The sequence below is a fragment of the Propithecus coquereli genome, unplaced genomic scaffold (genome assembly GCF_000956105.1).
Source record: "Propithecus coquereli isolate 6110/MARCELLA unplaced genomic scaffold, Pcoq_1.0 Scaffold10, whole genome shotgun sequence".
NCBI classification, from domain to species: domain Eukaryota; kingdom Metazoa; phylum Chordata; class Mammalia; order Primates; family Indriidae; genus Propithecus; species Propithecus coquereli.
In genome coordinates, this window is record NW_012133858.1 from 6,435,244 (window position 1) to 6,462,561 (window position 27,318).

The window sequence follows — 27,318 nt, forward strand, 5'->3', positions numbered from 1 at the left end:
TCGGATGTTGGGAGAGAAGGAGGTGACACAGAGGCCTTTGTATGCATTACATGTTATGAATCACTCTCTTGGGGCACTTCTGCCAATGTGACTTGCACTGGAGTTACCTATTGTCTGTTCATGTGGTCAGCCAACTAAATGCCACTTAAATGCCAGCCACTGCCTTAGGTACTGGGAGGGTTTCAGTGATGCATCGGTTGAGTGAGAAGTATCAGCAAAACCCAGGGAAGGACAAGCACTGGGGAACGGTGTGGTTTGGCTGGAAGTCATGCCAGGAAGAGGAAGATGCAGGGAACCAGACTCGACACTCAGGCAAGAGCAGACTGTGCAGGGCTGAGGCGACACGGTTTGAACCATGCATGGTGGACATGAGGGGCCACTGAAGGTTTTAAACAGGGAAGAGAGGAACAGATACTTCTCACAGAGGAGAAGCCAGAATGTCTTACTTGTCTCTCCTTTCGGAATCCCTGAGGCCTCATATTTTCCACCTGGGTTTCTTTTTCATGCTTAACGCTGTGCCCACTATTTAGGAAGCAGTGCACAAATACATGCTGAGAGCATACACACCCATGTGCAGTCTCACACACTCAGACAAAACACATGGGAAGCAAGCAACAGACTGCTCCAACTAAACGTGAGGCCCCTGACAAACCTAGATCTCTGAGGGCCCCCCCGCCCACACTAACAGCGCGGCCCCAGGCCTTGTCACCTGGAAGCGAACAGCTCTGGGGAGGAGTTCTGAAATATCCCTGAGGAGCTGTTCTGAGTTTCCAGCCACTCATGTCTAAGCAGCCTGAATCCTTCCAGGGCTGGGCGTGAGAGGTAAGAACTGAGGGGCAGGAACGCAGCCCTGGGCCTGCCGGGGAAAGGGGAGCAGTACTTTTCACTGAGCACTTAACACCTGCCAGCCACTGTGCTGCATTTTTCACGTTACCTGTGTGCATAAAAAGGGGGTGACCAGCCAGTTTGGATTCCCTCACCAAGCCTGGACCCCAACTTCCTCACCCTCTTCTGCCCCTTGGCTCAGGGCACTTCTGGACCCTGCTCTCTTCCTATGGCGTGAGGCCTGGAGTTGGTTCTCTCCCCTTGTGAGGGGCTCACTCGCCCTGTTACTACATAATGCTGGGCAATGCCCCTGCCCCTCTCTGCAAAGCAGGAGGGAAATCCAAGGCGCAGTGAAATTTCTAGTTGAAGGCAAAGACCCTGGGCACAAGCAGTTTCTTGATAAACACCTAAGCACAGTTTTTTGTTTCTTAAGGCATCAACTCTCTCTTTCTGGGGCAATCCACCTCAATTGCATGCCTACATGTTGAATATTTACTATCACTAACAATGAATAGGAAGAGGATAAAGAAAAAGAAAAAAAAAACTGGCAAACATCAGGGAATCCAGGAATCCATCTGGTTTCAGTACATATGAGTTTTTCAGAAATAAATTCACCTTCTTACATTGCTTTGATTCAGTATTAAAAAGAGTTCATATTATCTGCGTCCTCACTGTTTATGGAGACCTCCAATGATGGCATGGGGGAGGGGGATGCCCAGGATTCAAAATCCATTGCAAATAATGTCAAAGATTTTCTGTACACAGATGGTTAAGAGTTGGTTATAATATTTTCTCAATTAAACTGGAACACTGAAATAAAGTTCAGAGATCATTTTAAATAGCACACTATAATGTTGCCTTCCACTCAGCTCTCTGTCTGGTGATCCCTTGTCATAGGTTTCTGGTAGCTCACCCCAGACCCCCACATCTCCCAGCCTACCTGCTGGGCGGCCTCGTGGAAGAGTTCCTGCACCTGAGACATCTGGGCCGGTCTTGTGCAAATGGGGTCCTGGTGGTCTGGGTGGGGAGACTGCTCTGCAAAGCAAACAGCACCCTCGGTCAGGCTGTCTCCCCCGTTCTTCTCTCCTCACTGTCCACCTTCCTCTGCACCAGGCAAGGCCTTGTCTACTTCATCTAGGAACTCATCCCGGTCACCTATTTGGTACTCAAATAGATGCCACTCATCCCTCAGAGCCCACCTGTGCTCAAATCTTGCTGTCCTGAGCCACAGCCACTCCCAGCTCACTTTCTTTCCTGTGCACCTTCAATGTGTGAGGGTCAGAGCCTGCTGCCCAGCCCTGAGGACACAGTTTACACTCCTGTCCCGCCCTTGCGTGCCTCCCAGACCCCTCGGTCCAGGCAAGGGCACCATCAGCTCACTACGACTGGCTGCAGATGGTGAGTGGACGTCAACTGGGCATGAGCAGAGGGGAGAGGGGAGATTAGGGGCTGTCTTGGGAGCCCCTCTGGAACAGGGCAGAAAAGTGTAGGGGAGTGAAGGGAGTGGGTGAGAAAACGTGGTGGGAGCATCACTGTTAGGGCCAGTCCGGAACCCACCAGCACTCTTCCCCTGCAGCAGCAGGGACCTTGTCCTCTGATCTGTGTGCCCCCTGTCCCCAGCATAGTGCTGGAACGTGGATGGGCTCGTGACATTTTGGAAGGAGGAGGAAAGGGGAGGAAGAGAAGGCGAAAGGAGGCAGAGCTCCAACGATAGTAGCCAGCGATGGCAAGGAGGGAGGGCGTACTGAGCGGTCTTCAAAGAAAGAGTTGGGGGTTGGGGAACAGGGTTTGCCCAGAGAGAAGCTGGGGAGACGGCGGGACTTGGTGGGCTGCGGTCCTGCCAAAATCCGGGTGACGAGTGGTGGCTAGAAGGCCGGGTAAGTCCCGCGCTCCCAGAGCCGCGCCAGCCCCTGCAGCCCGCGGGACCTCAGACCTGCTACGGCCACCGTTGCCCACCGCCTGGCCGCTCCCTGCCGCGCCGGGACCCAGGCCCCTCAGCACCCCGCAGACACAACGCGCATCCCGAGTGCTCCGGCCGCTGGGGAGAGCCGTTCAGAGTGCGGGCGCGCCAGGTGACCAGCGGAGGGGAGGATCTACCTGAGCCGGGGTGGGGACAAAGGTGACCCCAAGCCTGACCCCTCATGCAGGCCAGAGCTCCTCCCACGGACAGGAACGGACCCCGAGACCCCCTTCCCCCCTTTCCTCGCCCCCCCAACCCGTCCGTCCTCACCTGCTCCGGGACAACAGCTCCCAGCGCAGGACCCGCCCTGTCCCCGCCCCGCCGCCACGTGGCTGACCCTCTCTGGGCAGCGAGGTGTTCCCGCCCCAGCTTGGGCACCCAGCCGCGCCAGCACCCACCAGGTGGAGAGGGAGAGGCTGCGGACACTTCCCCTCCCCAAGTGTGGGCCCGCACACCTACCGCAGCCCAAGGGGGCTGGGCGCTCCCAGACCCCCGCCAGGTTCAGGAGAAACGGATGAGAATCTTAACTCGGGTAGGCAGGGCAGGCATTGGGGGGATGATAGAGGGGGGTGGGGTCCACAAGCCCACAGACTCCACCTGGCCAGCCACTGCCGCTACCCCCTGGACAATGCAACCTGCCGAGGTGCCCTGCCCTGGGATTAGGGGGCCAGAGACAGGAGCCCACCCGCTGCAGCTCCTTCTAAGGATTGCTGTCCAACACTGAACACATGGCGAGTAAGCCGGGGTGCGGGAAAGGCCGCAGCCCCCTGGGCAGGTGCAGGAGAAGCGTCCGGACAAGCAGAGGCCCTGTGCACCAGTGCGAATGGCTGCTGGACCAGGTGACCCCCAAACTCTCAGGGAGTAGAGCTGCTTTTGCCGAGAAAGTGTTCCTAAGCATGCTGCCTAGGGCGGAATTACCCTCACCACCTTCCACAAGACCCAGAACCACCTTTCCTAGGGGTGAAGTAAGGTTTCCAGGGCCTCATGTTGGAGAAAAAACTAAATTAACATACAGAGAGATTAAATTATCTCCATTTCCAATCTGGCATATTTCCTAAACCTTAAATAACTTGCTAGGCTTCCATGTGGGCTTCTGAGAAAGAGGAGGGCAGCTGGGAGTACTTCCCACACCCACAAGCCTTTGTGTGAAAATCCCTAAAAATAGAGGTTGTTCTTTTAAAAACAAAAGGGAAGGCAAAGCCATGGGAACACTGACAGAGCCCTAACCTTTCTCTTCTGCTCCAGCAAAGAAGCCGTGTGTGTGTAGATATATGACATAAAATTTGCTATTTTTACCATTTTTAGGCATACAATTCAGTGGCATTAGTCACATTCACAATGTTGTACAACTGTCACCACTATCTAGTTCTAAAACTTTCATCGCCTCAAACAGAAACCCTGTATCCATTAAGTAATAACTCCCCATTTCTCCTACCCCCAGCCCACCTCTAATCTACTTTCTATCTCCATGAATGTACCTATTTTAGACATTTCATGTAAGTGGAATCATACCATATCTGTCCTTTTGTGCCTGGCTCATTTCACTTAACATAATGTCCTCAAGGTTCATCCATGTTGTGGCATGCGTCAGAACTTCATTCCTGGCAAAGAAGTTTCTCATAACCCGTCTCTGCAAGAGGGAAGGACCCCAGAGTAAATTACCCATTAGCCGTTTGTGAACAAAGGATGGATAGGTGGACAGGACGACACGTTCATGTTATTGGAATCCACCCCCGTGGATACCAAAATCCACAGATGCTCAAGTCCCTTATATAAAATGGCATAGTATTTGCACATAACCTACAGACACCTCCCGTGTACTTTAAATCATACCTAGATTACTTATAATACCTAATACAATGTAAATGCTATGTACAGAGTTGTTATACTATATTGTTTATGGAATAATGCCAAGAAAAAAGTTTGTACATGTGCAGTACAGGCATAACCATCCATTTTTTTCCAAATATTTTTGATCCAAGGTTGGTTGACTCCACAGAAGCAGAACCTATGGATATGGAGGGCCGACTATATGTCCATTTATTCATCTGTATGGCCAGTAGAGTCATCTTTTTTATTCACTTTTGGGTCATACATGACACTTCTTTTTTTTGCCTCAAGTTGGTTTCCGGTTTGCTCTCACCTTCTGATGACCTTCTAAGCATCACTGTGAACTTTGAAGAATCCACATTCAATTCCATATCAGCCTGAGTTAAAAACATTAGAAAAGGAAATGGACCCCTCTCTTCATAACCACCTACTTCCTGCCACTCATCATTTTCTAAATAAATGAGAAGTTTCCTTCAAAGCTTATAAGCATCTTCTAAACCTAAGAACAAACATGTTTTCTTGCATGTTTTGCTCATTTGCAAAGAAAAAATGTGTATCCTGCTTAATGTAGATTTATCTTATAACAATGACACTCACCTTAAACCCACTCTTGTGTTTAAAAATAGTACCCTGCATATTCTTTGAACAAAATATTTCCATTTTTAAGATATTAGCCTATATTACCAGTATAAAGATGTTCATTACATCATTGGTTTGTAATAGTTAAAAAATAAAGGATAACAACCAAAATATCCATCAACAGAAGACTGCTTAAATAAGTTATGCTATAGCCACACTATGGCAGCCAGCATTAGAAAGAATTAGGTGTTTCCATAGGTATAATATGGAACTCTGTTCATCATATAATAATGAATAAACACAGCAAGTTACAGAATAATGTGTAGTGTTATTTTTTTTAAAAAGCTGTATATATTTATATGTATATAGTTTGTATAGACAAATACTCATCAATCTGTTAATAGTGGTTATGTCTAGGGAATGGGATTCAGATAGTGAGTAAAGTGGGAGAAGAAACCCACTTTGGTGCATAAATTCTCAATTTTTATTGACTTTGTTTCTTACAATGAGCATGTGTTACTTGGGAGTCTGGGGTGGAGGGAAATGAGTAAGAAAATTAAAAAGACAATCAATGTGGGGCAGATTGTATTTTCCAAAGATAGCTGCACTAATATCCCATCTCATATGCTCTTCTTACAAGATGATGTTCAGATTCCTTCAGAAGGAAATGGAGTCTATGTTTCCTCCCCTTGAGCCTTAGTGGACCTTTTTAAGTGTCTCAACCAATACAAATGAAAAAAAATGACACTGCTTGACTTCCTAGCCTAGGCCATAAAGGCAATAGGAAGTCTGTCTGGCTTCCTCACTCTCAGCCCACTTACCCTTAGGATTCAGCCACCATGTTGTGAGGAAGCCCAGGCCACACGTGGGTGTTGTAGTCCATAGCCAGTATCGACCGCCAGACATGAGAGTGAAACAAGCCTTCAGATGATTCCAGCCTCGAGCTGAGGTTACAGATGCTGTAGGAGCAGAGAAAAGCTGTGCTTGCTGGGCTCCGTCTGAATTCCTGACCCACAGAAACCATGAGAGAGAATAAATTGTTGTTGTTTTAAGCCACTAAGTTTTGGGGTAATTTGTTATGCATCATTAGATAGCAAAGACACAGTGCATCAAACCAAGGTAAAAAATGTTCTGCTTCCTTTCAAGGTATTTTTATTCATTTCATTGAATCCACTGTTACTGCACCCCAATTATGTAAAAAATAATATTGTTATTAAACTCACCTTTTTCTCCTATTCAGTAACAACTCAGTCTCAAGTTGAAGCACACAATGAGCCTGTTGCTCTGTGGGTCCCACCCAGCTCAGTCACAGACAGAAGCTCCTTCTTCTCTTTCCTTCCATGGTCGGGGCTGAAAATTGCCTTCTGTGTGAAGGCAAAGAAACCATGTCTTGAAAGATGACCACATTTGTCAGAAAGTCTGAACCCTGAGGAGGGACCAGAGCTTACACAGAGTCAACCAGAATCAAAATGTGAAAGCAGGTTGAAAATCATGGTGTAAATACGTATGTATGCAACATCTCTCACAGCCTAGGCCCTAGAACCCGAATCAGAAGTGCCCCGAGAGGTGGGTCAGCTCATCTGGTGTGTACTTTACAATCCCTGGCTAAATTTTACAATCACCTAGGGGTCGTTTCAGAAAGTACCAATACCTGGAGAACCCGCCCCTAGAGATTCTGTCTTAATTACTTAGTTGGTCTGGGGTGGGGCCTGGACATCAGTATTTTCTTTAAAGTCCTCAGATGATTCTAATGCACAGCCAAGTTGAAAATTACAAAATTTCTAGCCTAGCAGGGTTTCCCCCACTCCAAAAGACCTGAGAGATAGAATACAGCTTGGTAGTAGTGGTGTATTAACTGTAGTTACTATTTTCAATGACAAGGAGAGAGTGTGAATATATCACTGAGGGAGCACAGGTAACTTACTACATATATATATATATAGTAATTATATATACTGTATATGTATAATTTTTTTTAGTTGGTCATTGTGATGCATTCCCCTAGGGCATGCCTGCCTATTTCTAAAAAAAATCACAGGAATTTTGCACACACTCAAAGGTTTGCCAGCTCTGAGGGTAGAACCAGGATTGAATCCAGGTCCGGTTCTAATACCAGGCTCTCTCCTCTACACAATGCAGCCTCCTTAATCCAGGCGAAGAGAGAAGACAGAAAAAGGTTTTCCTGGACTTGGAAGTGCGCTACCGAGAGCCCCAGATCCGTGAGGGAAGTTTGTCCAAAGGGCTGCCAGGCATTGCTGGGCCTTGCAAGGGATGAGTCAGGAGATGCAAACCTGAGCGAAGCATGAGCCCCGCACACAGTCTGAGGGCTCCTGAGGGGCGGGACCCCACAGAGACCAGCCTGTCGCTCTGGTTCCCGGCAGGGCTGAGTGGAGAGGGAGAGGGCGCCACTGCCCTGCTGTCAGATGTCCCCAGCTCCTGTCAAACAGGTTCTCCTCCAGGATCTAAGCCATTTGTTGACTCTGGGGGTTTGCCTCTGGCAAGAGAAAGTCCTTCTTCCTCTGTCAGCCACCTGGCATCTGTCACTGGCCAGGGCCTGGTGGGTGCACAAGAACATATGTGATGCAGAAAGGAGCCTACAAAACAGGGTCCAGTTTATTTTATGACAGTGGCAGCCTTACTGGACTGTGACAATATGATATTGGCATCCAGCATTTACTTAAATATCATTTGTGGAAGACCCAATGCCAGAGCGTAGACGAGAGAATTCAGGTCTCAATGTGAGTCCTAACTCTCGCTTTTCATTATATGACCTTGATGTGTCTGAGCCTCAGTTTCCTTATTTGTAGATGGAGTTAATGACAAGACCTGGCAAGCCTCCCTGACAGAGTTGTTATGAATTCTAGAATTTTGCTGGGGACTGAAATCCAGATCAGCTATTTTCAGAATCCACTACTCTACCCCGACCCTCCATTTTGAAAATCATGTGACCAGCGTTCTGGTCCTACTGCTGTTATCCACAGAGCCTCAAACTCCCTGGCAGTGATTCTTCTGAGGGGCCTGCAAGCTGGCTCTTTGCACCCTGGGATATGACTCACAGGGCCTGGATCCTCTGCTTCAAGCACGGTCACCAAATATCTGTTGATCACCAAGCACTGTGGCCAGCACTGAACACACAGTGGGGAGAAAGACTGCTCTGGACAGGTGAGGGAGACAATAATCAAATTCTCACACTGATAAGCACAACATTACATAGCCATGTATGCTAGAAAAATCGTATAGGGTGGTCAGAGACTCTGAAATGGTTGAAATTACCTAGTCAGGGAAATCAGGATAAGCTTTTCTGACATGATGCTAGGGCTGAAATCTGAAGGATAGGGTGGGCGTGGGGAGTTCAGTAGAACACAGAGAGAAAATAGTGCCTTGCTGGCCAAAGATGGCACATCCAAGTATTTGGAGCTGAAAGCAGTCCCACGGTGAAAGAGCAGCGAGGACGAGAGGCTGACTGTGGGGCAGGCTGGGATGTGGGCAGCAGATGACCATGCAGGGCCAAGGTAAGGAGCTTCGTGTTTATGCAAATAGCAACTGAGGAGCTTCTGAAGGGTTTCACATGGCTGTTATCTGGAGCAAGAACTGGGGGCCAACAAGAGTGGATGTGCACAAACTTGCAGGAACCCAGGCAAGACCTGGAGGTTGTTTGGGCTGTGGTGGTAGTAAAGGGAGGCAGGGTCCCAAAGAATTTGAGAAATATTCACAAGCCCTGCCCCCCATGAGGTGCCAACCTGATTGATGAGATCATAAAACACTTACTGAACCACATCTAGCAATGAGTAAGGCCATCTTCCATTAATATGCCACACATGTGGACATGTCCCCTTTTTGCTGCCTTTGTTCCTATGAAACTGGGATGGGAAAAGAGCTGGGGCCCACTTGCTCATCGATGAGTCCTGGCCATCCTACTCTTTATTCATTCTATTCTCATAAATTGAGATGCCGTGGCCAGCCAGGCGGTGGTAAGGTGCCAAGAAGGAAATGGTTCTAGAGGCCTTTAGTCCCAACCACAGCCTCTGGCCCACATTTATACTAGGGTTTGGGAAACAGGCGCAACACAAAGAAAGTACTTGTTTCTCCCTAGCCATGATTCTTGTGTGTCTTCTTTGAGAATCTTGTTTAGAAGGCTGTGGCGAGTGCAGGTTGGGGATGAGTGCAGAATTCTGACATTTCCAGGCTCTTGGATCAGAGCATCATCTTAATGACATTCAATCTCCACCACCATTTCCAATACCTTCAAATAGCACTCCTAATGCCTACTTTACCCTCTAACACTGTTCGTTCATTTACTCATACCTGCTTATGGGTGAGGCAGCTCTATGCTCTGTGAACTAGACGCCTTCAAGATTACAAACTAGGCCTGGCACAGTGGCTCACACCTGTAATCCCAGCACTTTGGGAGATTGAGGCAAGAGTTTGAGACCAGCCTGGGCAACATAGCAAGACCCCCATCTCTATTTAATAAAAGAAGAAGAAAAATTATCCAGGTGTGGTGGTGCACACCTGTAGTCCCAGCTACTGAGGAGGATGAGGTGCGAGGATCACATGAGCAACAGTGCAAGACCTTGTCTCTATGAAAATAACAATAATAAAAAAAACCTTACAAACTAATCTAGGGGGTCCCAAAATCTTCTCCTGATGAACAATTTATTTTGCATTTTTCTGAAATATTAATACTGAAAAACACTTAAATAAACCTAACTTGCATGAGAGGCAGGGCATCACATACCATCAGTCAGTTGTTTCCATTTGATATACACCTGCAATGGCACATACATAGTCATTCAAGAGGAAGAAAACGAAGGACATAGCAAAGGAGAGAAATGGTCCAAGAAAAATAAATGTAAGGAAACAAAGTGAGAGAAAACCCACCACTTCCACACAGACACGCATTCCTTCCACCTGCCTGTTAGAACTGGCTGCAGCACACCAGCCTCACACTGTCCATGATCTTGCTTTTGCCTCGCAGGCCAGCCAGCTTCCTGTTCATGACTAACCAACAGCTTGGTAGTGAGAAATTTAGACTCCACCTCAAGTGTATCCCCTTAGTTTGGTAGGATGCTATTTCTTCCTACTGTTTGTTTCTCATTTGTTGCAATATACATCAGTGCTGTTTAGATCTTCTCCAGAATGTTCCATCCCTTTCAGGGTCTCTGATAATGGAATCCTATTTCTTTAAATCAAGCTTTTAAAATTCTGTGTTCCTGAAGTTTAGGGCAGGTGTTGGCTAATATTCTGCAAGCCATTTGTCAGTGAACACAAATTCTGTGATAAGTAATCTCTTCCTTACAAAATTCCTAGCACTTCTACCTCATTAACTAGTATTCATTACTGGTCAATTAAACCCAGATAGTCCGACTCTCTCATATCTTCTCCAACCCTTTGAAAGATAATGTATTGTCTGCCAATCAGTTATTACATGCTCTGCTTTACATGAAATGAGGCTTCCGGCACTTGTCCAACTCTGCTGTAGCTTGCCTTTGTGCCACTTCTAAAATCTGAACAAGAAAATGTGTTTAGTGCTTTGCAGTTTACAAATTATCTCAAACGCCTTGACATTCACAGCAATTTTTATTTATCTCATTTTGCAGATGAAAAAGGTAAGACTCAGAAAGCTAAGTGACCTGAACAAGGCTACGCAGATAGATCGAGGCAGAATAGTGGTTAAGTCTCTTGACTTTTTAAAAGTCTCCTGTTCATCTCACTGCCCGATTTGCCTATGCAGTCTATAGAATATTATCCAACTACACCCCTACTGTCTCACAATCATCCTCAACAAAAAACACACAGCTCATTTAAAGCTGTACCATGCAGCATTGGTTACATTGCCTTGGAAATACTTTCCCGAAGAATATGTATTTTTACATACGTATTACTAGACTCTGTATATGCAGCCCCCACCCCCGCCCCATGCTGTGAGTGCCAGCTCAGCAAAATGCACACACCAACCACTCAGTCAAGGCCTCTTCTGTGAGGTCCTGAATTGTTCTGCATGGGTTTACTTTTCCGTGTCCTCTTTATTTCATTCTCTGCTCTAGCACTCAGTCTTAACCCTCATATTGTCATTGACAAGAGCTGGTAAGAGAAGGTGCTGAAGCTCTCATAAAGAAACAAAGGGGAAATTATCATATTGGAGGTTTAAAAGGTAAGTTTTACAGTGGCCCAAACACCTTGAAGGAAATGGCCAAGGAAGAGAGAGTATCAGATAATTAGGGATTAGTGGAAGTTATTTAACATGAAGAGTACTATGAACATAATCCTCAGCTGGGAGGACTAAACAGTAGTATATGGCTTCGAGGGATTTAAAATATTAATGTTTCCACGAAGACTGTGCTAGAATGATTAATTAGCCTTGATTCAGTTAGCTCCAGGAAAGCATCCTCCAGCACCCATTTCCAACCCTCCAATGGGGTTCATGTGATCCTCTAGTATATTTTTACTGTCAGGTTTGTGAATCGCTAGGGAGCATTAACCTCCCACTCCTGTGAAGGTCATTTCCTTCGAAACACAGTCTATTACCTCGTTTCCACAGTCTAGGCTTGAATCCTATCCACGAGTTTGTAATTTTAGGTAGGACATAATTTTGAACAGTGTTCTCTATTTTCACTGTATTAGCCTGTATATATATTTTCTATCTTCTGGAATTAATTTATTGAAATTATATATTCTAGAAAAGTATCCTAAAACAGGGAACAACCATACTATCAATGTGTTGAGGTAATTGAATGTATTCAGCACAGTGCCCCAAACATCTTAACACTCAATGTTTAGTAAAGTACAATACTGCAACTATACTATAAACATCTTTCACATGTTCAAATAAAGATGCTATTAGCCTCCACCATCTATTATTTGCATCTAGCACAATGCCTGTTACTCAGTAGATGAATAATGCTGAATGAAATGTAGGGTAAAAAACCCTACGCCCCCAGCAAGTAAAGATTCTAATCAACAGAAAACACATATTACTATCACAGGTAGTGTATTAATACTTCTTTGGCTCCTTTCCCCACTTTGACAGAAGCATTATATTAATAGTTTCAGAATCTTATCAAGAATGGGAAAAGCTAGGGAAAATTAAGGTGGTTACAACTTTAAAAGTTCACCTGTATAAGTAGGTAAATATGCAGATGCTCAAATGTTCTCTATATTACAATTCATTTCTAAACTTGAGTTTTCTCAGTTTGAAAATCATTTTGTAATGTCATTCCCATTTACAATATCACATTTCACACTGAAGCTCTTACGTATACACATATACATATGCATTAGTGTGTGGGTAAAATATTTTGTGTCCTTTTTATATTTGAAAATGACAAAAGAACTAAAATTGAGACCAAATTTTAGCTTTAGTTCACTTAAAGCTTTTTACCTCCACCGATTCTTTATCCATCATATGGATATAATTTATTCTAACACCTTATCAGGTTCACCAAAGGGAGAAAATTAAAATAGCCAGAACTCCGAAAAAAAATTTTTAAATTCTATCCAAACATATACTCAGAAAATTTGTGCATGAAAATTTGTCAATTAAGACTCAATGACAACACATTAATTCAAGTGACTTCAATTTTATTTTTTTCTTATAATCTTCAGAAGATGGGAGAAGTATCATGTAGAGTACCTTCCCACCCCTCTCCCCACCATTCCTCATTCAAGAAAAACTGGGATCTAGGAAATGCGTTAGTAGACTGTTGATGGTATTATTCTGTACAATTGGTTAAAGCACCATGCTAATAAGGCCAAGGTCCTAGGACTGATCTCTGCAAGGGCCAATTAATTTAAATTTGTTTCATGGACCCAGACTGCACTCCTGACTGCAGACAGCTTTCTTACAATGCATCCCGCTGGTCACAAGATAGGGCACTGGCAAGGTGGTAGATGGATGAAAACATATCTATCTCCAATAATGAAAGAAAAAAAATCCCATGTATGCTACTAATGGTGGTTAATAGAATCTTATCTGTAAAGGAAAAACCACATATATATTCTTAGCCCTATGTTAAACATATTTCAAGTCTAAAATACTAAATGACAGTAACATTTGACTCTTGCATTTTAGAACTGTCTAATAACATTCCACACAAAGCTATAGTAAAGGCCCTGAAAATTGTTACCCAATTTGTATAACTGTTAATTCCATAGACATCCTTTTCTCTTTAATATTAGCTATCTATGCACCACAGTTTTTGCATATTTACTATTAGTTATTTGGTTCAGAATACTGTGAAAAATTCAGCTAGAAAATTATCCATAAAACTGTATTCTGTATTTTTTATTTTCAAACAGCCACATTTAAAATGCAGAATTTGCAAATATAAGTTAGTCTAATAATTCAATTTAAAATAAAGCAAAACAACTTCCTTTAGTATACAATACATAAAATGGTATTATAAACTCCAAATAGCAGGGTTAACTATGTGACAATCATGCCAAAAGCCGTGAAACTCATTAAACCTCTTATGAATAGTTCAAAGAACATTTCTATGTTCCATGACTATGCATGAAACAAGCTTTCATTGTATTATAAAGGCTCAGCAATTCATCATGGCATAATATGGGGTCAAGCAAGATTTTTTTTACAATAACAATAAAAATGTTATTTAAACAAAAAAAAATCTTCCCAATTGTTTAAAAACAATTCCATTTGGAGGGCAAAATATACTTTAAAATATACTGACTTACCAAATTCAATTGTCAGGCTGCTGACTACTGATGTAAAAGTTTGTATTTAAAAATATCACAAATATCTTTTAACAGTGAAAATTTCAATGTAATAAGTTTCATTGCAAAGCAATTTTCACCTGAGTAGATTTTGAAATTTAGTGCTTATATTTCTGGGGAAGGAAGGGAAGGAAAGACCCACTTAGTATCTGATACTGAGTTTGCAGTTGATTCCTTCACACTGATTTCCTAGGGAGTTAAAGAAACAATCAGCTTTGACCTTCCCAAGACACATCATGCCCCTTCTTTCCCTCGTAAGTTTGCTCTGGCATTTTATGAACTCTCAGTATCCATCAAATATTTCCATTTAGCTACTCATTCAAGCATAGCAACCCAATTCATTCAGTTCTATACAACAGCATCTATATTATGTACATGTTTAATTATCAATAGGAAATAGAAAATAAAAATTTACAGTGATTGAGAAAAGGTCAGAAAATGGGATAGGAAAAGTAATACTGTATAATCAGAATATCCTTATTGTCCTATCAGTTTTAATGACAGGGTTTTTCCTTTAATAGTTGAAATACAAAGAAGGCATAGGGGATCCCAGGAAAATAACACTATATATCAGAAAATTCCACGTGCTCCACCATTAGGATTTCCATCACACATTTAATTTCTTCTGTACAATTTTTATAAACGTATTTTTCTTTTCAAAATCAGATTTTCAGATTAAATTCAGCACTACACAGTATGCCCTTGAAGTAAAATGAGGTTACCTGCTTTATTTGGATACCAAGTTCCCTTCCAGACAGCATTAAAATAAAGACAAGTAAGACTACACAGATAAAATCCAGTATAATTCAAATCCAACAATGAAAAATTTCCCCCATATTGTTGCAAAAGTCTTTCTACTGAAATGCTTTGCTACAATAATAAAAAGCATACATTACATATAAAAGATACCAGTGTACTAAAAAGTGACAGAAGTGGACTAGCAAATCCTTTCAAAGCACATTATATAAATGACTAGCATTTAAAAACATTTTTCCTATAAAATGTAGGTCATATACATTTATAAATTGGCGGTTTTATTTCTAAAGCAGTGATGTGTGTGTTCAAATAGTTAGCTGTTCTGTACAGTATAATATCTACTCACTTCAAACTACAATAGGTTTGTCTTTCTTTGTATTGAAGTTGAATAAATTCATCTGATCAGCTGAGAAATCAAGCTTGAAAAATAAGTATCTAAAAATCAAAGTAGAAAGTTTTGAATTATTGAAATGTAGCTATGAAATATGAAGAGAACTATCTATTTCACAATGGGGCTGAAGTCACCTCAAAACTTACAGGCTTGAATCTAAAACAGAAACAAATATTCAAATCCAAAGCAAACCACGAAGTTAGGTAGCAGTACAGAAGCAGGAAAGAAACAAACAACAACAATACATCCCTTCCTTCAGTGTGATGGGCACTAAGTTTTGCGGTCTTCCTCCATCTTGCAGAAGAGTGGTAAGGCCATTCAATGCTTAGTGAAAGTGAGTACAGATGAAGTCAGATTTAGCCTGTCTCCCCTGCAACTTCAATTATGCTGTGTAAACAGTGTTATGTTCCAATAGGAGGAACAATGGAATTTGCTTATAAAAACTGATTAAAGATAATCATTATTAAATGAAATAAGGATAGTAACTCTGAAATGTTTTTAGAACTTTCCTGATGCTACTTGTAAAGTTAGCACTGCTATGTATTATTGCTTACATACAGTACAACATCATATGCCTTCTAACATAAAGCAGTACTGTGATTTGTTTGTACATATTTACAGATTCTTAAAAACAAGCTGTAAAAACATTACATACTTTCAGACAATACAAATTAGCACATTGGTACTCACTTCAAAACAAATGGAATGCATAACATTAATAAACATCATAAAGGAAGACTCACATAAAAGTCCTTGATTGTCAAGACACGTTTATATATAAACTCTAACTGTGCAGAATTAAAAGATTCAATCATAGGTACATCCTTATTTGATGAACCATATTTACAGCATGGTATTGCATAAAAAAATAAAATAATGTTTACAGGGTTTTACTTTTTTATCCATTGGATTAAAGAAAGCAACAAACATAACAAGAAATGTTTGTCTGCTTTAGTTTGTTTCCTACCAAAGTTTAAATGAAAAAAGGAAACATACGATTTTTATTTGCAGAATATAGCAAAAACAACTGGAAAATTATTTCCCTGAAATAAAGAAATTTGAAACGGAAAAGGTTTAAATTAAATTGCAGACTCAAAATATTTCTCATTGATAATAGTGCTTCTTCAAGTAAATATACTGTGAAAAATGAGTTTAAAATGTTCTAAGAAATGTAGTACTATAGTAATGCCTACTTTTAAAGTTTCCCGGCTTTATTTTTCAACAGCCCTTTAAAAACCCAAATTAATAAAATGAAAGAAGTGGCAAAAGATCCAACCTAGCTGGCACTTTGCAAGTGTCTCTCATCTGTGGAAACAAAATCCTCCCCTGAGCACAAGGTCTCTTTTGCCTCTTGAGATAAGATGACCCGACTGCTGGCATCCTCAGCCAGAGCTAGGAAGATGGACTCCTACCTTATCGAGTACCACATTTGCATGTAGATCTAAAATATTTAAGAGCCACTTAAATATTCAAAACCAAATGAAATATGTGTGCAATAAGAAGTTAAAAAAAAACCCTTTTAGAAGATGTTCAAGAGATATTACCTCATCTAACGTGATGTTTCCAATCTTCAAACATGAGAGTAGGTCCCAAGAGATAAAGCACACCTCATTCACATTGATCAAAATTTAAGGGTGTACAAGCATGTTTTTATAGAATAATTTGCTCACTGCAAAAAATGAGAAACATGAATTGCAAAAGGATATTTCATATCCTCCATGTTTCTATCTAAAGCAGCACACAAGGCTACTTATTTTATCTATTAATGCCCAGATAGAAATTAAATAACTTTCTGAACCAAAGTGGGGAAACCCAAAACTGTTGAGATGTTTATCATGTGATGATCACACAAGGTAACTCTGGTAGGCATTTAGAATTTCACAGTAAGAGAGTGATGACTATACTTAAACGGTAAGTCACTAAGTTATGCTGGCTGAGTATCACTTATCCCAAAAATGTTTACAACTTGGTAGAAAAGTCTGCCATTATGTAAAGAAATGTGTTAAAGACAGGAATGTGACACCTGAAATTCTGCTTGCATAACTATCATCTTCCAAGGCCTTCCTTCTTAAGCTTACCCTAACTGCTCAGCAATAGAGTCGCATTCTAAAAACTGTGCTGGTGATGTTAAAACAAAACAAAATAAAACTAAGTGTATACCAAGAATTTACATCAAGTTCTCAATGGAACAAATTTTTGATCAGGCTCCAAAAGCATCAACTCAGGAAATGAATGCCTACTCTCATCAAAAGTACTATGCAAAAAATACAAATGCTTATCTAGGGTGAGCACAGTTCCATTCTTAACATCTCACCTGCATGAAGCCTTTTTGCAACTATGTGATGCACAACACACACCAATTTTAAGAGTCAATAATGGCAGAACTTAAATATTTACTTCAAAGAAGTCTAAAATCCTTGAAAAATTTGGCAGCAAAGAAAGCTGTCAAATGGGAAAACTAATATTTTAAGCAAACCTAATAACTAAAGCTTAGAGAAAACCACATTAAACATAATTTATACTCCTTATCATAAAAATACCAGCATATTCAAAATAAGTGAATATTAATGAAGGATGTTAAGGGTGAATAGTTCTTTGCTCCCTTTCTTTATGAGAACAGTCTTGGGATAACATTAAATAAAAGAACAAATAATTTAAATGGGTAACATATTTCACATTGAAACAAAGAATGCAGATGTACAGGGTCAGTATAAAAGTTAAAATGGAAATTAACAATAAAGTTTCATCTTCTGAAGGTATTAATTTTAGATTTTCAATGGTGCTATGTCACTATGTGCACTGTGACAAAGATGGTAGAAATTTAAAGTACAAAACCAAAAAAGCTGGAGCAAATTAGAGGATAATAGAATCAATATAACTAATGTTATTTTCCAAAAATCGAAAGTGTCCAAAGTGTAACTCAAACCATCATTCTTCGAAAAAGTGTGTGTGTGTAGATATATATATAAAAAAGCACTATTTATTGTACCATGCTGTATTATTTTTAAGACAAAGTATAAAAAAAAAAAACATTCATGGTATAAGGATAAAGTCTGTAGTTTATTTAGATTTTAAAATGCAACAAAAAATTTCCGATCACTCATCTAGCTGAAAAAGAAATTGTAGTTACTGGAATTAGTAAACACTTTTGGTTTGTAAAACTGTAATGAGCAGTGTTCATTAAAAAGTAACTCAAGATAAAATAAGCAATTAAAATGCCCATTTCTTTAGTTTTTCTGGATACTGTTTAATTATCCAATCTATCAAGAATCTAGAAAGAGAAGAATTAAACCAGGTTTTACAGTTCCAAAGATACCCCAATTTCCTTTTATTGCCAAAAATTAAAACTGTCAATTATGAGATGATTATGACACAACCATATCAAACCTAAAAATCTAAATTTTTTTTTACTTTGAGAAATCAAAAATACCAAATAGATTCTAAGTGCTCTATGTTAACTGAAGTGTATATGTAAAGTAAAATACATTTAAGCTTTAAAACATGGAATATACATTTTGTGTAAGCATTATGTTCTTGGGAATGTAATCTACATAATATTTTTTTACTAAAACTTCAAAACCTTGATACCTGCACATGAAAAATCATAAAAAATATCTAGGTACAACTGTACAAAGAAACTGACACCAATATGCATACTTCCACAGAGAAGTGAATGCTTCAACAGTTGTGTATTTTGGTAAAAGTTTTGAAAGTATGCATATTTGAAAAGTAATTAGGCTTTTAAATAGTGGAGTCTTAGACTATCAGATTTTTATTACTTTTTCTTCAAAAAAACACATGTCAATATAATGCAAAATGAAAATCAAGGGTATATGGCATATCATTCTTTTTAAAAGGTGGTTTCTTGGTTTCTTTTTTCCCCCATAGGACCCACTAATTTAAGCCATAATCTCTCGACATTTAAACTTTTTAAGTTCACTCTGTAAAGTATACTCAGATTCCCTGCTGAAGTGCAATGACTATGCTGAAAAACTTAGAAACAGTATGAGTAAATTTCACACAATTACTAATCTCCTAAGAATGTACAATGTTACCAGTTAGGAAACAATTGTGCGAAAGTCTTTTTTTTCCTTTTTAACTTGGTGTAGGTGGAATAGCAAGTTTCTGATCTAAAACAAGTAATGCATTGCTTCTATAAAGGTGACAACATGTAAGGCAGTTCAAAGAATGCTGACTAACCAAACAAAATGCAGTTATTGGATTATCTTGCTATTCATATCAGCTTAACTTGTTATTACGCATTGCTCTTAAATCTGTACAGCACTCCATTTTACACAGAGTAACCCCACTCTTGATTAATCTGTTCTAAAGTGCCAGTATTATTTACACATTTTTTTTTAGCCGAAAGTCTGGCCAGTTGTGGCATCAGGTGAAGATGTCATCCCAGCTCTATTATCATTTACATTCACCAAGGGAAATTCTGAAAATTCAGCACTTGTCCCTGGTCCCCGAAGGTTCACCTGTCCATTGGCAGTGCTAAATTGAGTAGCTATTCCAGCTCTTGATCCGTGATATGGAGCACGGAAGGGCTGTTCAAAGGAGCTCATTTGGTAAGCTTGGTGGACAGGCTGAGCCTCAGCTTTCTTCTGAGAAGTCACTTGATCCAAAAAGTCTTGTGTGGATGTGGCAGAAGCATGGTTTGTCTCATCACCTGAAAAGGGAAATGAGTGCTGTGAATCACCAACTATTAGTCCAAAGTGGGACTTATCTGGAGTCGTTCTTAGTGGAGAATTCATTCCTGATCGAAAGCTATTGATGGGCATGGCGGCATAGACTTGCTTGTCTATGGAAGAGAATGTTGGCGGATTTGGAAGTGTCTGGTTATCAGTCACAAAGTTAAGGCTCGGGCTATTCAAATAGGCATCATTTTGGCTAGTTCTGTCCAAAGCCTGCTGCAGAAACTTTGAATATTCCTGCAACATGTTGGCTTTATCTGATGAGGATGCTTGGGAGCTTGATCCAACATTCTCTGACTGGGTGACCTCAGGTACCTCTGAAGAATTTATTGATATGCTAGAAGACACTTCAGTATCTGCAACACTGAATGTTATCTCATGCTGTCCGTTAGCTTTATGGGAGTAATGATCCAACAGAGTCTGCAGTACTTCATCTGGAATAACATTTTTGTCATGATTATTCTTAATGTCCACATTCAGTGCCTGTGAATCTAATATGGATGCTGTCGTACTTTCATCAATGACACTCGCCACAGCTGCTTGTGTTACAGAAGGCTGAGAAGCTATGGTACCCACATTCAGCGCATACTCCCTGCTGTTGTTACTTGCTGCTTGAAGATACCGCTTCTTCTTCAAAAATTGCATGGCATCATCATAATTAGTACTACTGTGCACAGGTTTACTGGGCCCCTCTTGCAAATTATCAACCTGATCGATGTCAGCATTGCCTTCTGAGTCCAGTAAAGCTTGTTTATCCACAAGTTCAAATGCATACTTTGAAACTTTGCTTTCTTCATATGTGGACAGAGGTGAAATTGTTTGATTTTGCTCCAAGGGCTGTTTCAGACTTCTCTTACTATTAATTTTTTTGAGAACTAATTTAGGTGGATGTATTTCTCCTGATGCATCTTCTAAATGCGACCCCCCAACTGAAGAATGTGGCATTTCAACGGCATATTCTGCTACCATATACTCATCTTTTACTTTAGTACTTGAAGAGTAAAGAGGCAAGTAATCATTTTTGTCTTTCTTCAGGTCAGATTTGTCCAAAGCACTCTCTTTGTCCATTCCTGATGATTTCTTCTCTGTTTTCTGCCTTTTCTTTTTTGGCAGTGAGTTATCTTTTGGTGATGTAGAAAAGCCAGAATCTTCCTCAGATGTCAGAAGGCCACCTTTGATGGCACATCTGTTTAGTTTTTTGTCATGATTTTCATGGCACATGCGTTTATGTTTCAATACACGATCTGTTCTGGAAAAATACTGTTGAATTCAGAGGTTGGTAGTGGGTTTTTGTTTGTGTTTTGGGTAACCAAGAAAAGAAAAAAAGAAATAAAAATTAATATAAAGATATGTAAGTATAACATAAATAATTCTAAACAAATTTCACTGAGACAATGTTCTACTATAAATCTAATCAATGAGAGTTAGAAAGTTCCCCAAACAGTTCTAGTAGTAAATAATATATTCTCATACACGTTATTGGAATTATTTTATAATTTAATTAGGATAGAAGAATTTCAAGCCGCATCTCTTACCTGTAAACAGTATTCACACTGGTAAGGTTTTTCTCCACTATGAGTTCTCTTATGCCTTTCCATATGATATTTTTGTATGAATCTCATACCACATTCATCACAGCGAAATGGTTTTTCACCTAGTATGTGACATAGAAAGTTTCAAACAAATAATTGAAAAATAATGAATTGTTTTGCCATAAGAATCTCCAAACAAAAGGCTTTTGAAAGTTATAATTTATTTGCTCTTTTTAAATAATAAAAAGGCTTCCCTATACTAAGTATATCTTTCAGTTTATCAAGTATATTTTGCTTTATAAACATGGAAAGAATTAGCAATATGCTGTTGGAAAGAAAGGGCTAAAAGCAAGCATACTCAATTTTCCTGTCTTTTTGTTATGTGTGTACGTAACATGCTCTTTCCAGGGAGACCAGTAGTACCAAGAATTTATAACAATAAGAACATTGCTTCAGTAGAGTAGCTGATGTTTCTCATCTTTTTTTCAATCATACAAAACAATATTTTAGAACATATTTTGAAGGAAAAAAAAAGTTACCCATGCATAGTCCAACACAATTCTAGGGTATGGTTTTTTAACTCTTAATTTATTTTTAAAACTTTTGTGGTTAGATGAAATATGAATCCTAGGAAAATATTCTTAAAAATATAATGTAATAAATATTCAAAAAGCTTAGAGACTTAAGTTTCAAACGTAAGGTTTGTTTATATTGATTTTCTTTTTTTCAACTCAAACCAGCATTTCTCATATCATTTGGGGGAATGAATTAAGCTGAGTACTGTTAGTTGGACACACAACTGCCTCCATCCCCATTTTTTTAATTCCTTAAGGACTACAGCTATGAGGAACCACTACTACAGAGCTCTAAAATAGTTTTGACTGATAAAATCATAGTCTAAGTAAACAGAGGGTATGACAAGAAAAGTTATCTTGAGCAATGCTGGTTTGGGGAACTATTGTTTTTACCTTTCACACATTCAACAAAATTTTACTGAATACTGCTCCTCTACCCATAGGCCTGCTGTAGGTTAACCTGCTGTAGAAGGTTAAAAGTGTAAGACATATTTTTTGTCTTCAAAGGATTTATAACATAATTGGGAAAACAAGATACACACATTATAAAAAGACAACAAAGGAAACTATGTCCAGCTCTGATTTACTTTTACATCTTTATATCCCACTATTTCTATTCTTAACCAAACCAAATTGCCTACCATCTCATGCTTTCCTACTTTTGCCTTGATTCATGCTGCTCGTCAGTCAGGAATGCCCACTTCTGGGTGTTCAGATACTATATTCCCTTCAAGACCCAACTCATCTCCTTTGGGATACTTTGTCCCACTTCCCAGGGCAAAGAAGACACCTTTATCTTCCTTCAGTTCCAGAGGATTCCATTTGTTCCTCTCCTTTGGCACTCATTACTTTCAACTAAATAATTATCCAGTACATCTCTATTCTTCTACTAGATTTTATTTCTTTAGACCAGAATCTAGGCCTAAATCATATTCACGTAGCTCAAACTACCTCGTGCAATTCTTAAGTGTCAAATGAATGGCATAAATGATTATTACAGATTATTAGTAGTAAAAATGTTACTATGAGCTAGTATGATTTAGAAAAGCTTCTTGGAAAAGTGTTGGAATTTAAGCTGAGTAGGACTTAGATTACGTGTGATTAGAGCCAAGGAAAGAAAATTTGGGCGGGGACGGGGGGTACTATAAGAGGTCAAGGAGAAATGGTGTCTAAGAAGAGAATTTAATTTGGCAACAAGTAAATTATTTTAAACATTCGAGAATGTAATTACTATAGAGTTACCAAATGTTACGGCAGAAGGGACTTTCCAGTGGCTTTCAAACTATGTTCTTGGGAGTTCCACAGAGGCCCCCAAAGGCTACTGCTGGTGTGGCAAAAGGCTCAAAGCTTGTCACTCAAAATTCAGTACAGAATAGCTCACTCTCGTATAATAGGGCTCCAAGTAAGGATTCCAAATGTTCAGAAACTAAAGATAGCTTAACTTGGCCAAAAGGTTAAATGAATGAATAACTAATGAAGCAATGGAAGCTGGGAGAGAAGACCACTTATTTAAAAAGTTTGGAAGTGAAAGAAATGAAAAAAAGGAGATGAGAGGTAATAGTTAGGAGGGAATCTACTCAAGAATAAGTATTATTAAGGATGGAGAGACTAAATTGTTTGAAGACAGAAGAGCCAATGAAGAAGAGAAATTGAATAGGAAGATTGAACTAAAATTGAAATGGTACATAATCAAAAGAACAAGATCCCACAGGAACCTGGATGAGAAAGTAAGGAGATTACAGGTAATGTTGTTAGAAAGGAGACGTAAAAATAGATGCAAATTTTGAAAAGGAGACTGTAGATGACAGAGTTCATTAAAGTCAGAAGTTAAGTCATTTATCAAACTAAGAAAAGGGCCGGGCATGGTGGCTCATGCCTGTAATCCTAGCACTCTGGGAGGCCAAGGGAGGATAGCTTGAGCTCAGGAGTTCGAGACCAGCCTGAGCAAGAGCAAGAACCCATCCCTACTAAAAATAAAAAAATTAGCCAGGTGTGGTGGTGTGCACCTGTAGTCCCAGCTATTCGGGAGGGTGAGGCAGGAGGATCGTTTGAGCCCAGGAGTTTGAGGCTGCAGTGAGCTGTGATCAGGCCACTATACTCCAGCCTGGAGGACACAGTGAGACCCTGTCTCTTAAAAAAAAAACAAATATGAGGTATTAATGGAATACGCAAATTCAGAGAGAAAGCAGAACAGCAGTTATATCAGGACTGGGGGAAGAAGGAAAAGGGAGTTATTGCTTAATGGTTACAGAGTTACAATTTGATTATGCAACATTATAAATGTACTCAATGTCACTAAATTGTACATGTAAAATGATTAAAATGATAAACTTCATGGTATTGTTTTTAAAAAGTAAAAAGACAATCCACAGAATGGGATAAAATACTTGCAAATTATGTACCTGACAAGGGGCACATATCCAGAATATAAAAACTCTTATAACTCAACAGTAATCAGATAAATAATTTAAAGATGGATCTGAATGGACATTTTTCCAAAGAAGATACACAAATGACCAATCAGCACATGAAAAGATGCTCAACATCTTATCATTAGGGAAATGTAAATCAAAACCACAATGAGATACCACTTCACACCTACTAGGATGGCTAAAATCAAAGACAGACAATAACAAATAATAGCATGGATATAAAGAAACTGAAATCCTAGTTGGATTGTAAAATGGTACAGCTGCTTTGGAAAGCAATTTTGCAACATCAGAATGTTAAACATAGAGTTACCATATGACCCAGCAATTCCACTCCTAGGCACATACCCAAGAACACTAAAAACACAGGTTCACATAAAAACTCATTCATAGCAGCATTATTCACAATAGCCAAAAAGTAGAAATAGCCCAAATGTCCATCAACTGATGAATGAATGAAAATGTTATATATCGATATGCAATATCATTCAGCTATAAAGAGAAGTAAAATTAAGTACATGCTACAAGATGCCCATAATAGGCAAATCCATAGTGACAGAAAGTGATTAATGGTTGCCTGGGACTGGAAGGGAGTGGGGAATGGAGAGTGACTAAGAGGTATGGGTATTCTTTTTGGGGTGACAAAAATATTCTAAAAATTAGATAGTGATGATAGTTGAACAACTCTGTGAACATACGAAAAAGCATTGAATTGTACACTTTAAACTGGGTTTTCTGATGTGAATTATATCTCAATAAAGTTGTAACTGAAAAAATATTGCATGGTAAAACAAGTGACACCACACAAAGTAAATGAGAAATGATTTCTCCCTGAAAGAGCTCAAAATTAAACTCAAAATAAATTAACTGGTGAAAAATCCATGTTTAAATTATCTGATGCATTCTAATAGATGATCAAGAATTAAACAGTCTGTTCAACTATTAATAGAAGTAACACTAAGAAATTTCCTTTAATGAAAAAGTACTAGAAACAGTAATACCTTAAAAATAATTTGTACAAATGTTCCTTTGTTGCCAAAAACAATCCCTCACAGCACCCCCACAGACTACATATAACAATTATGATGGCTAAGTCAGCCAAGGGTGAATGCAAACACAAATTCACCTTCCAGTCAATTATTTTTTGATTACCCACTGTTGTCAGTTCTCATTTCTATTCTTTTCTGTCTTTGTTCTCCTTTCATATATATTTCCTTTCTTTTTTACCATCTTTCTTTGTGTCTTTGCTTCCTCCCTTCCATTTTTATGCTCTTCTTCCTTTCCTTCTTTTTAACTAGCCATTCTAGAAATTTTTAAAATTTAAGTCTCACCATTTAAAGATACCTCTTTATGGATTAGGTAATATATTTACATGGTTCAAAACAACTTTTAGAAAGTAAACAGGAGGACCAGGCGTGGTGGTTCATGCCTGTAATCCTAGCACTCTAGGAAGCTGAGGCAGGAGGGATTGCTTGAGGTCAGGAGTTTGAGACCAGCCTGAGCAAGAGTGAGATCCTGTCTCTACGGAAAATAGAAAGGAAAAAAAAAAAAATCAGCCGGGAGTGGTAGTACACACCCCTAGTCCCAGCTACTTGGGAGGCTGAGGCAGGAGGATCCAGAGTCCAGGAGTTTGAGGTTGCTGTGAGCTAGGGTGATGCCACTGCACTCTGGCCCAGGCAACACTCTATTTTTCTTTCCAGAGTTTCACACAACATAAGCAAAAATGAATATATAGTCTCTTTTCTATTTTTCTCTCATTCTTTTACAAAGATAGTATATTTTATTCACTGTTATCTCTTTTTTTCTTCAGCCAACAAAATATCTTGGACATTTTATCAATAGAAAGAACTATCTCATTCTTTCTGACAGCTAGTATTTTTCACTGCTGGAAAGACACACATATTACAATTTATTTAACCAATTCCCTAATATTTCCAGATATTTGCTATTGCAATTTTATAATGGATAACTTTGCAAATACATTAACTCACACCTTTGCAGGTACATTTGTGGGATAAATTCCCAGAAACAATTTCCAGACAAACAATAAACACATTTCTGATTTTGAAATGTATTACCAAATTTGTAGGAAATGCTACCCATCAGTACCCCTACCAGCCGTGTATGAGTGACTGTTTCCCTATAACCTTACCATACACTACTATGTGGTCAAACTTTCTGATGACTGCACACTTAACAGATAAAAAAAAATCTCAGTACAAGGTTGAACCATTTTATATTGCGTTTTCTATGAAATGTCTGCTCATATCTTTCATTCATTCTTTAAATTTTTTTTATAGATTGCTGGTCTTTTCCTTGATGACTTATAAGAGCTTTATTAGGGAGGTTGATCTTTTGTGTATAATGAGTTCCAGGACTTTTTTCCTGGCCTTTTTTCCCCCTTGAATGGTAGGGGTGGCACAGTTTGCTACTAGGGGTTTTAGTTTTTATGTAGTTGAACTTATCAATCTTTTCTTTTATGGATATCAGATTTTGAGTGTTATTTAGAAAGGACTCCTCCACTCCAGTGTGCCCATATTTTCACAGACACCTAAGCTTAAATTCTACATTTCATTTTTCACATGAAACCTCTGATGTATTTGGAGCTCATCTTGAGACAGAATGTGAGATATGGATAAAACTTGGTTTTTCCAGATGGCTAGGCAGTTTCCCAACAGCATTTATTGAGAAGTTCAGCTTTTCTCAATCACATTTCATCATTTCTTTATCAAAATCATACACTAATAAGTTCCATGGGTCTATTTCTAGACCTTCTATTCTGTTCCACTCGTGTGACTATTCATAAGCCAGAACCAAAATTATTAAGCCTTTAAAATGTCCTTTAGGCCAGATGTGGTGGCTCATGCCTGTAATTCCAGCACTCTGGGAAGCCAAGGCAAGAGATCACTTGAGGCCAGGAGTTCGAGACCAGCCTGGGCAACATCTCATCTCAATAAAATAAAATATCATCTGGTAAGGCTAATCCTATCACTGTTCTTTCCCTGTGTTCT

General features: G+C 39.6%; 2 protein-coding genes across 2 annotated transcripts in view; both read right to left on the minus strand.

Annotated features, from left to right (window-relative positions):
* The window catches only part of SLC12A8 (solute carrier family 12, member 8), a 124,985-nt gene extending 123,131 nt beyond the window's left edge, over window positions 1–1,854 (minus strand). Inside the window, exon 1 of the mRNA XM_012641795.1 lies at window positions 1,766–1,854. Within this exon, the coding sequence (XP_012497249.1) occupies window positions 1,766–1,807 (42 nt within the window). The 5' untranslated portion in view covers window positions 1,808–1,854. The remainder of the gene's footprint in view (window positions 1–1,765) is intronic.
* A 10,904-nt stretch (window positions 1,855–12,758) lies between these two features.
* Window positions 12,759–27,318, minus strand: part of ZNF148 (zinc finger protein 148) — a 147,305-nt gene continuing 132,745 nt past the window's right edge. The window contains exons 8-9 of the mRNA XM_012641807.1: window positions 21,307–21,425; window positions 12,759–21,031 (exon numbers count right to left, since the gene is read on the minus strand). Of these exons, the coding sequence (XP_012497261.1) occupies window positions 19,433–21,031; window positions 21,307–21,425 (1,718 nt within the window). The 3' untranslated portion in view covers window positions 12,759–19,432. The remainder of the gene's footprint in view (window positions 21,032–21,306; window positions 21,426–27,318) is intronic.